Consider the following 14,726-nt stretch of genomic DNA (forward strand, 5'->3'; position numbering starts at 1 on the left):
ATTCCAAAATCTGGTTTATAGTGCAAATGCATATGTTTATACTTAGCTTGTTGTAATTCCGATGAGAAATGATGGTTATAGGAGTAGAAGAGAGAACAATATACCATACCTTTTTATAGCTCTGAGGTCAATTTATTTGTTTGAAATATTAAACTGCAAAAATATTTTTCTATGAATATCACAGAAAAAAAAAAAACATGGAGATTATATATCTTTTTATAGGAGTAGTGATAATTAAATTTAACTTTTATTTCTCAAATGCACAAAGATTATTTGGTCTATATACATGATGAAGGAGATTATATTCTACTCTTCAAATTGTAATTGATGCTTTACGAACAGAGTATTTTGTAAGGCAAGATCCTTTGGAATTGACTGAGAGCATACATAATTCTTCAGCCAAAATGCAGCAGTCTGTTCCTAAGGCAAGTGGGTCAGGATTGCCCAAGCTGCGAAAGGAAGAAGAATGGGCAGCCACAGAGATCCATTTAACGGATGATAAACATAAAGTCTCTGAGCTACCAAAATCTCCAAGCTGCGCTTCATTGATTGCATTTGTATTTGAAAGGGAATTATGAGCTGACAGCTATTCCTCCCCTATTCTTTCAGCGCATGGCCCTTCTCCAAGTATTAGATTTGTCCCATACTAGCATCAAATCTTTGCCAAAATCTCTTCCCAAGTTGGTTTCGTTAAAAAAGCTCTTGCTAAGAGGTTGTGAACTCTTCATGGAACTATCACCTCAGGTTGGGAAACCCAAAAATCTCGAGGAGCTTGATCTTGATGAAACTCAGATCATACTTCTGCCAAGTGAAATTGGAAAGCTAGTCAAGTTAAGTCATTTGAGAGTATCATTTTATCATATCTGTGGCAAAAAGAATTCGAAATCAAACTTTGTGATTCACCCTGAGACAATATCAATTCCCACGCAACTTGCTGAATTAAGCATTGATGTGAATCAGGCAGACAAGAGTTGGGATGATTCTGTGGAAGCCGTTGTGAAGGAAGTATGCAACTCAAAAACATTGAAGACTCTTAGCTTGTACCTGCCTAAATTCCAACTTTTAGATAATTTATCATTGATATGTCCTTCATTGTCACACTTTAGTTTTACAGTTGGCCATCATAAAAGGAGAATCATATCTCGTGTACCTCATGAAGTTGAAGCAAAATTCAGAAATTGGGATAAATGCTTGAAGTTTGTGAATGGTGGAAACATTCCAATCGAAATAGAAGCGGTACTCAAATATTCTTCTTCATTTTTCTTGGACAACCATGCAACCGCTATGAATCTATCTGAATTTGGGATCGAGAATATGAAAAGGCTAAAATTTTGCTTGTTGGCAGAGTGTAATAACATGGAAACCCTTATTGATGGAGAGATGCATGACGAAAGAAATGAAGATGATCAATCTGAATCTGACGCTGGTTCTGCAGAGCATGTGCTTGAATCTCTAGAATATTTGAGCATTTATTACATGAAGAATTTATGGAGTATTTGGAGAGGACCAAATCGTTGTGGATGTATGTCCAGGTTGAAATTCCTCGCGCTGCATGCATGCTCCCAACTGAGACATATTTTCTCTCATACTTTGATTGAAAATTTTGTCAACTTGGAGGAGATTATTGTTGAGGACTGCCCCCAAGTCACCGGTCTGGTAAGCCATGCATCTGTCAAGCCAAAGATGTCAAATAAATTTCTCCCTAGTTTGAAAAGATTGCTGCTTCTTTACCTTCCTGGACTGGTCAGCATTTCTAATGGTCTATTAATAGCTCCAAAATTAGAAAGCATAGGCTTTTATAATTGCCCGAAGCTTAAAAGGTTATCAAAAATGGAATTGTCAAGCAAAACTTTGAAGATAATCAAAGGAGAATGTCAGTGGTGGGAAGATTTGAATTGGAATGAAACAGAGTGGGGAAATCGGCTAGATTATCTGATGCATATCTTTTCCCCTATCAGCAATGAGAAAGATGTTATGACCCAATTGACAGAAGACAGGGATCTGCTTGAAGCTACCATAGATAATGAAGGCCAACAAAAAGGTAATATATCTTTTGAACTTTTTTTTTTAATTTTTTATTAATCATCTAATTTATTAGCTTATGTGAACCTTTTTTTTTTTTTTCTTGTCTGGATAAAATGAGTCCTGAACATTTTTTTTTTTCTTGATAACATGAGTAAAATTTTATTATCCTAAAAAAATCTAATTGGAAGAGACCAAAGCCAAGTCACAACGTAAAAAAAATGTTTGCTAACATCTGATGAGAAGCGAAGATTTTAACATTGCTTATTTTGAATATTGGTAGATGATGAAAAGTAGCTCGAAGTTTCAACACAAGATCATAAAGGCCAGTGCTCAGGTAATTCTTCTTTACAACCCTTATGAGACGACTCTTCTAGTTTTTCGTGTCTAACTCTTTTATGTAATTACGGTTCATTACTGTTAGATTATAAGGAGGAGAAAATAACGGGGACAGATGTGACAGAGTTTCCTTCGTCATGCATGCTTCTACTCAATCCATTGATGGGGATAGACGTGACGTCGGCACGCATATTTCCATCCGATCCTTTGAGGACGTTGGATGTAAGTATATATCAATATACTGAGCAGCCAAAGACAACATTCATAGTTTTATCTTACAATCTTTTGTTTTGTTTGGGTTTTTAGTTTTACTATCTTGACGGTCCGTTATTCTGACCGGAAATGCTGGGTCTCCTTATACCACGAAATTAGAAGCCTTAACTTGACAATTTGCTTGGCCGGTTAAGAAATGAAACCCTAAATATTGTTTGTGTACAACTTATTCAAAATATTCAACTTAATTTAGCAATTGAACTATTTTGATTGTTTTTGTTTGTCCCATTGTAAATTTTTTGAATACTTTGGTCTTAATGACTTTCTTTTTTTTAAATGTAGATTACCTCTTTCTTTTAAACAGAAAAACTGTGTAAATGTTGGATATACATACCCATACAAGTATCATAGCCAAGCGGCCAGAATTTTGTTATATTTTGGTCCAAAGTCTAGATTTGATCTCTCATATTGAGGCCAATCTGGCCTACAAAAGGCGGATTGGCGCCGCATTCCCTTCCCCTTCTCAATTTCTCTCTTTCCTTCCTCTGTCTTTCTTTTTTTATTGCATTTTTTTAAATTTTACATATATTTTATGCTATTAAAAATTTTTGAACCCAAGACTTAATTCAATTGCTTCATGACTCTGGAACTTAAATTCTTTTTTGTGCCATTTTTTGTGTGTTGTGGGGCAAAAAATTTTTCAAGATAGCATGGCATGTCAGCGTCAAATCGACCAAATCAACAAGTTAAGGCCTTTCCTTAATAGTGTTAAGGATTTAACTGTAATCAACATTTTATATAAGTAAATACTTGCAATTGAAGCAGAGGACTAAATTTAACAAAAATAGAGGAATCAGAATGGGGATGTTAATAGTGATGTTTTGTTTGCTATGATGGCAATTGGAGTTTCTGGATTGATACAATTTTTTATCCATGGTTTTAATTACGCACAGGTAGTTATATCTAATTACAACTCTAAAAAATAAATTATAGCAAAATTCTCTGATTTTATAAACAATCCTTATAGTGACGAGCTTGATTATAATTTATAGTTATCCTCAAGGATATCTTAACCTTCAACAACCATAATTTGAAGTGTATGTAATTTGATTTTATTAATTTGAGTTAAATCTTATTTGTCAGCCTTGATTTTCCATTATCATTACACTTAATTTGTTCTAATTGCAGGCACCAAAACAAGCATTGAACTTTTTTTCATCAGAGAAGAACAAGAGGCTAGAAGATGGTTACTTTGATCAGGCTTCAGAAATTTGTGAAGTAGACGTTGATGAAGATGAACTTAAGGCCAAAAGAAGGTCAGTTAAGCATTTCTATTGATGTACTCTGTGAAGTAGACATTGCTGTTCTCTAGTGTTACTTATACCTATTACTATTTAAACATTTTTATCCAACAGTAGTGCCCTTCACTTCCTTAACCAGAAGGGTTACTTTGCTCTGTTTGTAGTCCACGTTCCTCCAATGTAAAACGCCTTTAAATGTCTTTCAGTCCTCACACCTAGGATGAAATTGAACTTATGGAAGTCTATTATGCAAGTGGTTGGTCAAATATAATTAAGCTTATGGGCAAGGTTTTATGAAGGAGAATTTTAATGGAGTGGTTTAACATGTTGCAGCAACTGTACTGAGAATGAAAACAAGGGTGTCATAGGTTCTGTGAGCAAAACCACGAGAGGGCATAGAGTTGCAGTTCGAACCAAAGAGGTACTTGATAATGGTTATAGATCGAGGAAATATGGAATGGCATTTGGGAAGGGAAGTCCCCATCCAAGGTGATTACTTCACCTAATATTGTTAAGGAAGTTCTGAAGTTGCTAAACAGTTTTGTTGATTTAATTATTACTTTTTCCGTGCCTTTATCCACTCTGTATAGGTTCTACTACAAATGTTTGACAAAGGGTTGTTCAGGGAAGAAATGGGTTCAGCGAGACTACCAAGATACAAGATTTTTGATCACCACCTATGAAGGGGTACATGTCCATGGCTGTTATAACATGGGAGTGTATAATTTGCACACTCCACTTTGTAATGATCATATGCCCAATTACGTGGAAGACGCTGCTGATTTAGCTAAGACTATCAGCCCTACAAAAGGTGGGGAGGCAGTATCCTTCCTTGATCATCATATAATCAATTTTGATGCATATTAGAGATCAATGATGTTCATTGAACCTCGAATCCTACATTACTAGGGATGATTTTATCCTTTCTGTTTTGTAATTATAAGTTGATGGTTAATACCTAAATCGGAAAATTTCACAGGCATATCCTAAATCATGGAGTTTACAATTTTTGCGACCTGATACATCATTTCTTGCTAGTGTGTGCATATAAATGCTTAGGGAGAAATTAAATGTAAATCTGAAAAAAGAATAAAATATCGTAAATTGTATCATAAAGAAGATAGTGGTGGAGGAATGTGCTCAACTGTTCTGTTTCTCTCATCTGGTTGCGCTCGAAATTATATCAGAAACATTACATATTCAATGCCTAAAAAAACGGTTGTTTGAGAAAAACTGTTAGTAATGTCCGGCGCATTTGAAATTGGCAGGATATGAAGATGTATTTGAAGCATCAATACAAGATATGGTTGCACAACCAGGTAACTAATTCCTCTGAACTTTAAGGTTTCTAATTTTTTGTTTTTTGCTGTCAAATAAGTCTAGATGCAGATAGAGAAACACAGCTATATCTGAATGATGAACATTTCTTGAAATATGAATCTCGCATGTCATATTACAAGTTGAGGGTTAATATTAAATAACAAACCAAAAGGATTGCATGCACTTGAATTTGTGTAGGGCCTCGATAATCCAATCCACATATTGACACTTGCTAGATTTATTTATCCTTATTTTGTTGTTTATTTGGAAAGCCAGTGTGCTTCTACTGATGCATTTGAAATTGGTAGAATATGAAGGTATTCCCGAAGCTTCGATTCGAGATGAATCCCAACAATCAGGTAATCGTTCAATTCAAGCCTTTGAGAGGATGTTTTATTAGCATTTCCTAGTTTTATCCAAAGGTACTCTCATTTAGTCAAAAGCAGAAAATCAGCCGATGCATATTCCGCCATTTTAGAAAGTTTATGCTACACATTTTAGGAAGTATTGCTGACTAAATTATAAAACAACATCCTATGCATGTATGTATGCCTGCCGTTAGCACCAGTGGAGTCTGTACACTACAATTGTCTCGCTAAATAGTTGGTACCTTTGCTTTTTCTTGTTTCTTGATTGCTAATCTTAGTGTTGTGCCTTCGTCTTTTCTTTCTCTCCGGTGATTTTCCTTCTTTCTCAACATTGATTCAGATATGTTTTCTCTCTACTTACTTTTTGGAGATTGAAGTTTGTTTATAGCACTTTCGTAAGTAGTGTAATGCCTAAAATAAATGATTGTTTCCAAGGTCCAAAACGTAGCACTACAACTCCATCTCCATCGACCACTCCAAGCGACTATGAGAGCCAGAAAAGAAGAGATTGGAACACTTTTTGCCAATACCTGAGAAACCATAGGCCTCCACTGTCTCTTTCAATGTGTGGTGGTGATCATGTCCTTGAGTTTCTTAGGTACCTCGATCAATTTGGCGAGACCAAAGTTCATATCAGGATTTGCCCTTTCTTTGGCCTCCCTAACCCTCCCGCTCCTTGCTATTGCCCTCTTGGACAATTCTGGGGTAGCCTTAATGCACTCATTGATCGACTCCAGGCTGCTTACAAGGAACATGGAGGTAGGCCAGAAGTGAATCCTTTTGCAGCTCCAGCTGTCAGGATTTACTTAAGGGAAGTTAGGGATTCACAGGCCAAAGCTAGAGGGGTTAGCTATGAGAAGAAAAGAAAGAAGTCTAAGCAGAAGGTAGCACCATCAGCAAAATCACTGGCTCCACCACCAGCTACACTTGCCGTGATGCCACTATTGCAAGTGAGTGACAAAGAAGTTTAATTATCTTGATTGAAAAATGAATCAAATATATGGTGAAAATGATCAGTATAAACATGTTATATTATTCTCTTTTTTCTTGTTGGTAACTTTATTTGTATAGGAATGGTAATTACTTACTAGTACTGATTAATTTTATGTTGTTTTTTGTACTTTGGGCTGTACCCTCTCTGTATTTTTGCTTTGGTTTGAAAACAAGGTAAGTGGGTACTCTTCAAATTGCTCTTTTAGGGGACAGTTTGGAATGGTAGTGACTGGATGATCAGTTACTAGGAAGCAGAGGTAATTGGGAAGGAATATTAGTACCAAAAAGAAAATGATGGTAGCAAAAGTGATGCTATTATATGTAATATATACCCAACCAGTAATCAACTTGTTATGTACTTTGAATTATGTGTGTAACTAAGTTAGTGCTTTAGGATTTCTGATTCATATTTCTTATCTATTCATCTTTCTGATTAATATATATGCTTCTTTCTATTTTTGCTACCTGCTTTTTCTTTGGACATTTTTTATCACAATTTTTCTTTTTTGGCTTGATGCTAATGTATACATTTTTTTCTTTTACAGAAAGTACTATAGAACTGGATGAAGGATAGGGTCCTTTTGCAATCAACAAATTGTCTGCATGATGTGGTATTATGGTTTTTGTTTTTGTAAAGTATTACCACTTTGATATTTCAATGGCTTAGTTGATAATTATATATATATATATATATATATATATATGTGATGGTATAAGCCAATGCCTATACTAGTAGTTTTTGTAATGTAATGATCTCTATGTTGTTTCATATATAAATATGAAATCTATTAAAATCATTTTTCTCTTTCTCTCTTTTCTATCATGAAGCAAGCATTTCCCTATGCTTAAATAATATCTAGATAATTCATTCTAATTAAAAAAAAGTGTTTTTATTGAAAGACAAGGCATTGGGGAGGTTAGCTATATTAGTTTATATATATATATATATATATATATGTATATATGATCGTTATAGCCCATGGAAGAAGGGGAGGGGGTTTTGGTTCGAAACCAAGGCCCGTGTCCTCTTTAAGAACTCCTTATATAAGGAACTGAGAACACCTATTATAAGGCAAAAAGGCAACCTAGATTCATCTTCTCTAATATTAGTGACAGCTAAAACAAAACACCCACGTCATATAAAGTACTATTAGATATACAAAAAATTAGACTAATAAAACAGATGGAATATTGAGGGTTGAAGCCTAATTGAAGGGCACTATTTGCTAGTCCACTTGGCAGACAAACTTTTTGAATATTATTAAGGATAATACTTCTTTGCCACTTGGCTGATGTTTGATTTGTCCTTTTGATTATCTGATTTGGTGTCATCCTTTTGAAGGATTATGAAATTACTATTTTCAAAGCCTGAAGAAGGAAGCCTCCCTAAAATCTAAGTTAATTTAATCATTCAATATTGTGTGTATTTTTGGACTGCTGACATAAGCTAGAGTATAGTGCTACAGCTCTTGTTTCTCTAGACTGAATCTTGTGGATTATTACAGTCTGCAAAGAAAATATAACAAATATTGGTTCAAGCTACACTAATTAAGTGGGAAATGATTGAAGATTGGATGGATATCAAATTTAATCTGATTTATTTGCTTACATCTTTTACATTTTGTATCCATATACTTAAGTAGGCTAGCTGTTGCCATAATCATCACCAGCAAACTTTATAGGCGAAGTCTTCCGTCATGACTTTCCAACTTTCCTCAAACTCCTTACCTCATGACCTGTGGCTAAATATTATGCCATGAATATCTTCAAATCCCTTTCTTCGCAAGCCTTTCTTCTCAGCTTCATATTTTGGGAGAATGACAAATAGAGGGGTCTACTACAAATTTTTGTTAATTGGTACTAGGTGAAGAAATTATTACTTGGAAGGAAATGACAAGTTTTAAATTACTTGGAAGGAATTACAATGTTGGCTTTGTTGTCTTAATGTTCCAGGCTTCCCTTTTTAACTTTGATTATTATTGCATCTTTTCAAAAAAACTAACTTCTTGATCATGGGTGCTTGCAGATTGCAGGTGGACTTACTTAACAAGTGTAAGGATTAAGTGCAAGTGGATCTCACTTTAATAAGTTAAACCTTACAAGGTTTACTGGCCACTATAGTTTTATATAAGGTATTTAAAGGTTGAGTTTGTTTTTATAAGTACTAATAGGGTACTCGTGCTTTCGCTGCGAGTTTAATATGTTTTTTTGTAATTGACAGTTGAATAATAAGATATTTGATAATAAATTTATAGTTGAGTAAATTTAGGATTCTGACTAGAAAAAAGTAATAATCCTATCCACATATTCTTAAAACATATGAGCATTTTTTATCATTGACAGAATTGTTTATTTTTCCACAAGTAGAAATAAACTGAAACATAGAGTTATAAACTCAATTCATTAAGATTGATTCTAAAGAGTAATAATAAAAAACATTTAAGCTCAATAACCCACATATTTACAACCCATAAAGCCCCCAAAAAAAAAAAATAGCTGTCAACATATAACACATTATGGGATACTTTTTATATAGTGTTGTATATGTTGGGAATATTGACCCAAATCCCATAAGAGATTTGTTTGAGATTTGTTAGAGATTTGTTTGAGATTTGTTTGAGATTTGTCAGATATTGCTTGATGGACAAGAAGACTTGCAAAAGAAGAATTCCAAGAGAAAGAGAATTCTTAATAGGTAAGTTTGACTTGTAAGAGAAGAATTCTAAAAGGAAAGGGATTCTTAATAGGTAAGTTTGACTTACAAGAGAAGAATTCTAAGAGGAAAGAAATTCTTAATGGACAAGTTTGTATGGTTATAAATAGGTGAAGTCTCTACAGGGTTAGATATGAGAAAAAAATGTAAGAGAGTTGTAGGGTTTTATAGGATAGACACCCCATAGGAGTATTGGGGCTCTACGTCTTATGGGTGTGTATGTTTGTTTGTGAGTGGACTAGAGGAAATTGAGAGGGTTCACATATAGGTATGATGTATGAGAGTATATGGGTATGTGTTTGGTTGTGTTGAAAAGGTGCACAAGAGTTTGTGTTTGTGTTTGTTTGGGTAGAGAATACTTCATAGGACTAGAGGAGATTGAGAGTGTCTTATGAGTATTGATTGTTGAGTGAGGTTGATGATTTGATGTATGTTTGTAATTCTCTACAACTAGTGGATCTTGTTTCTCATCCGTGGATGTAGGTCAGTTGGACTGAACCACGTTAAATTGTTGTCTCTTATGTGTTTGATTTATTGTTTGATTTTGCTTTCGCTTGTGCAATTGGATTGGAGGCTTCTAGCCCAACAAATAGTATCAGAGCTGTGGTGTTCCCCAACAAGTGGTATCAGAGCTGAAGGTTCGAAACGTGAGAAGAGTTGAAGATTCAAGATGTGGGAAGAGCCGATGGTTCGAGACATGGGAAGAGTTGACAGTTCGAGATATGGGAAGAGCTTAGTTTGAGACATGGGAAGAAGTAAGCTTAAAAGAGCTCAATTCAAGAGAAGAGTTCGAGTTCAAGTTTTGAAGATTGAGGATTGGTTTGTATGAAGCGTGAAGACACAAGAGAAAAGAAGATGATTGTAAGACTTCCATTGCAAGTGGAGCCAAGCATGTCTAGCATGGAGACAGATGATTGATGAAATTTGAGTCAAGGTGGAGATTGTTAGGAATATTGACCCAAATCCCATAAGAGATTTGTTTGAGATTTGTTAGAGATTTGTTTGAGATTTGTCAGATATTGTTTGATGGACAAGAAGACTTGCAAAAGAAGAATTTCAAGAGAAAGAGCATTCTTAATAGGTAAGTTTGACTTGCAAGAGAAGAAGAATTTTAAAAGGAAAGGGATTCTTAATAGGCAAGTTTGACTTACAAGAGAAGAATTCTAAGAGGAAAGAGATTCTTAATGGACAAGTTTGTATGATTATAAATAGGTGAAGTCTCTACAGGGTTAGATATAAGAAAAAGATGTAAGAGAGTTGTAGGGTTTTATGGGATAGACACCCCATAGGAGTATTGGGGCTCTACGTCTTATGGGTGTGTATGTTTATTTGTGAGTGGACTAGAGGAAACTGAGAGGGTTCACATATAGGTATGATGTATGAGAGTAAATGGGTATGTGTTTGGTTGTGTTGAAAAGGTGCACAAGAGTTTGGGTTTGTGTTTGTTTGGGTAGAGAATACTTCATAGGACTAGAGGAGATTGAGAGTGTCTTATGAGTATTGATTGTTGAGCGAGGTTGATGATTTGATGTATGTTTGTAATTCTCTACAACTAGTGGATCTTGTTTCTCATCCGTGGATGTAGGTCAGTTGGATCGAACCACGTTAAATTGTTGTCTCTTATGTGTTTGATTTATTGTTTGATTTCGCTTTCGCTTGTGCAATTGGATTGGAGGCTTTTAGCCCAACAATATAGATGTATAAAAAATAAAAATACATGTAAACTAGTTTATGATTCATACGGTACACTAATTAATTTTATTTATTTACATTATCTAAAAAATAAATCATTTAACTTATTGGAACCATATATATTTTTCTATAGTTTGTGACTTTTTCCTTTATCCTTTGTTTCGATAATTAAAATTAATAAAGGAAAGGAAAGAAAAAGATCTCTAACAACCATTATTTGGATAAATAGTGAAAAAGAAAGAAAATTATTTATTATAATAATTTTTTTCAATTATACCATTTCATTGTCTGTGATTTTAGAGCATTTTTAGACTATAATATGTTTGCTATCTTATCTCGTCTCACAATTACTTTTATATTAATGGTTTTTAATCAAGTGAAATAAGAATATGTTTTACAAACATGCATTGATGAGTTTTTTTGCTATTGCCAAAATTTTAGCACACTATCACTTTAATGATGGATTCATGTAAAAGCAATTATATATAAAAAAAATGCAATCACAAAAAAATATTACATACTAGCGAATTATTTGTCCTTTTTGCAAAACAAAAAGTAATAACATATCACTATATAGTTGTCCAACATAAATTTATTTACCAAAATAAAAAGAAAATATTTCTATCCTAACAAAATTAAACCTTTTTCAACGAATTAAAAACTTATGTAGTAAAAACATTTTTGACATCTTTAATGATTAGATGAACCAAACACCAACCTTTCAACGAACTCCTTTCTTTTATCCCATGGGCATCCAAGTATTACTCTTTTATTTTCTTAGGATTATCAATAAAATATAAGTAAGCAGTAGTGATTCATTGTAAGTCAATTCCTATCTCCTCCAATAGCTTCCATATTTTATTTTCTAAAATTCGATCAACACGAGTGTTGAGCTTTTCATAAATAGCATTTCTGACAGTAAGTGCATTAGCAACCATTTCAAACCCCTTTCGAATAAATTCATCATCTTTGCAACAAGTAGACAACTGTCCTTCACCAATTTTTTCTCTAAAACACTCAATCATTGTCTCATTTCTTTGTTTATCTATCGATACAACAAAATATTATCAATAATTATTATTATCATAAAAATAAATACACTAACACTTGTATGAAAGAAAATAATATTAAAACAAAATTACATTAGAAAATTTTGAGACATGAGGTATTTGACAATAAATCATACATACTACTAATAATAACACTAATATTTATCAATTACTCACATATATTAATTATTATAATACTAATATTACCAATTAAGTTTGTGTGGAAAACGTATTAATATGTTTATAATCATAGCCAAGTTAATTGTATTTTAATGAAACATCTCCCTTTTCCCACTTTTCTTTGTATAATGTCCTAGAATTTCCATATTATTCTTTTGATGCCCTCGTAGAGAAATCCAAATTTACTTATTATTATATTTTAACTTATCACCCACATTTCAGTTGCTATATTTGGTTCTTAGGCTCAGTAAATTGTTGGACTCTGTTAAAGATATATAATAGTTTTTGCAATTGATGATTAATGCAATGTAGTTGTAATTAACTGTTCTGTACACTTATTTATAGATGACCCAAGAAATCAGTATAATGCCACCACTTTTTGACCAAAGAAATCAATATGATGGAGTTGTCTTGTGCATAATAAGAACTCTAGTCAAAATAGTACTTTTTGACAAGAAAGTATGTATATCTTTTGACTGAAAAGCATGTATATTTTTTGTATCATCTTATGGACTAATCAAACTCAAATTATAATATACTATGTAGACACCCTAATTGGTCTAGGCCTAAGTTCATTGGGCGTGGTTCAATAGGATCTAGGTTTCCAAGTCTAGTTATTATTTTACATCTTATTTATTTATTTATTATTTATCTATTTACTTATTTATTTATGGGTTTATCTTTTTGGTTGATTATTATTATTATTATTATTATTATTATCTCTGATTTTTTGTTGATTTTTCTTACCTGATTTATCTTCAATTTTTCTAGTGTTAAGATAATAGGATAGTAGAAAAAATAAAAATAAAAATAATGAGGATTTTGGCCTTGAATTGGGGTTGATAGAGTTTTAGGTGGATTCAATATGTATGGGATAAAGTTTATGTTTATGATAATATTGAAACCCTATCAACAGTGGATTTATAGTTAATCAAAAACTCTTATGACTACACTTTATAAATACGAGGTTGAATCCAATAGAGGGGATATACCAAAAATACAAAGAAAAATATAGCAATATAGATACAAAAAAGCAGAAAGCAAAACACTAACAAAAGCAGTAAAAAATTTGTTAGGGAATTTTTGGAGAGAAAAAAGTTTTTTTCTAGGAATTTTTTAGAAAATTTTCAGATTCCGACGAAATTTTTTAGCACAATTTGAATTTTCTAGCAATTTTTTGGTGAGATCCCTAATTTTCGATAAGGTTCCCAGTTTTCAATGTTCCTTTTCCAGAAATCGATGAACTTTTGACCACATTCCGATGAACTAACCCAGATTTTGACAAAAATCTTAGAATTCGATGAAGATTCAACCGATGTTCTTAGGGAGTTTAAAAGGAAAGAGAGAGAGAGAGAGAGAGAGAGAGAGAGAGAGAGAGAAAAGGGGAAAAGAGAGAGGAAATAAAGGAAGTTTGGTGAAAAAAATTGAGTTCGGGCTTTTACCCCCTCACAAAAATGACGTTGTTTTGGCCTTAACAAACCCACAAGGATCCGTATGTTTGTATTTGGATGACTCGACCCGAGCGTAACCCACTTCTACCGACCCGCATTCTAGTTGATTTTTTAGGCTGAGCCAAGTTGATTCGAGCCTTCAAGCCGAGTCATTGAGCCACTTTTTATGCTTGGAGTCGAGCTATTCCAGCTGAACCTTTTTTTTAGTTTTTATTTTATTTAGTTATTTATTTATGTATTTGTTTATTTTTAGGGGTATTTTTGCATGATTAAGTTTAGGAAAAATAGAAAATATAAAAAAAGAATAAATTTTTTTTAGAATAAATAATAATTATCCAACGATGAAATTTTTAGAAATTTCAAATGGTAAGTTTCTAAAAAATTCCTAGGTGAAAAATTTTCTCTAAATTTATCCTAATAGTGAAATAATTTGGAGAAAGTTTCAATATCAATAATTAATATTTATTTTTAATTAAAAATAAAAAATTAATAAATTAATAAATTTTTTGGAATTAAATAGTAATTACCAAATGATAAGATTCTTAGTACTCGCAAATGGTAAATTTTTTAAGAAATCTTTAGGTAAGAAATTTATCTAAATTTGTCATAAATAGTAGAATAATTTAAATGAAACTTCAATAAAAGTAATTATATTTTGTCCCAAAAATAAAAAAAATAAAAAAAAAATTTCTAAATTCGTCCAAATGGTGGAAAATTTAGAAAATAATAAATAAAAATAAATTTTGAGGATGAAATTCTTAGTAATAGGAAATAGTTGATTATCTAATAAATTTTTAGATGGAAAGATATTTTTAATTTGCCTCAAATGGTAAAATAATTAGATATATTTTTAATAAAATTCTTAAATATAAAAATGATTGAACCTTTTTTCGACGATGGAGCCTCTTTAAGAAAACAAATAGGATTCTTGAATACTCTTGAGGTGATGAAATATTTTTAAGAATTTTACTAGATTGATGGAAGAATCTTAAAAGTTATTTTTAATATTTAACATTAAATTTTAAGACCATTAGAATCGAGAACATATGATGAAATTAAAATAAAATGGTACCATTCTTTGGATG

The 14,726-nt window shown here is 32.6% G+C and overlaps 1 protein-coding gene and 1 pseudogene across 2 annotated transcripts; both read left to right on the top strand.

Moving 5' to 3' along the window:
* Positions 1-300: 300 nt before the first annotated feature.
* LOC111303635 (disease resistance protein At4g27190-like) lies at positions 301-5,595 on the top strand (annotated as a pseudogene). Its single transcript, XR_016344902.1, has 8 exons — positions 301-2,041; positions 2,306-2,359; positions 2,447-2,535; positions 3,763-3,890; positions 4,209-4,364; positions 4,466-4,686; positions 5,144-5,194; positions 5,513-5,595. The product of XR_016344902.1 is annotated as a disease resistance protein At4g27190-like (transcript).
* Positions 5,596-5,970: 375 nt separating this feature from the next.
* On the top strand, positions 5,971-6,572 carry LOC111303641 (protein LIGHT-DEPENDENT SHORT HYPOCOTYLS 2-like). The gene has a single exon (XM_089765229.1). The coding sequence runs from the start codon at positions 5,971-5,973 to the stop codon at positions 6,532-6,534; it is 564 nt and encodes a 187-aa protein (XP_089621355.1). The 3' UTR covers positions 6,535-6,572.
* The last annotated feature ends 8,154 nt before the right edge of the window (positions 6,573-14,726 follow it).

This window comes from Durio zibethinus, chromosome 9 (genome assembly GCF_047325235.1).
Source record: "Durio zibethinus cultivar Kanyao isolate XHJ-2024 chromosome 9, ASM4732523v1, whole genome shotgun sequence".
Lineage (NCBI taxonomy): Eukaryota > Viridiplantae > Streptophyta > Magnoliopsida > Malvales > Malvaceae > Durio > Durio zibethinus.

Bases quoted from the DNA above. Each gene is read 5' to 3' on its own strand.
- LOC111303641 (XM_089765229.1), top strand. From the start codon at position 5,971: ATGCCTAAAATAAATGATTGTTTCCAAGGTCCAAAACGTAGCACTACA.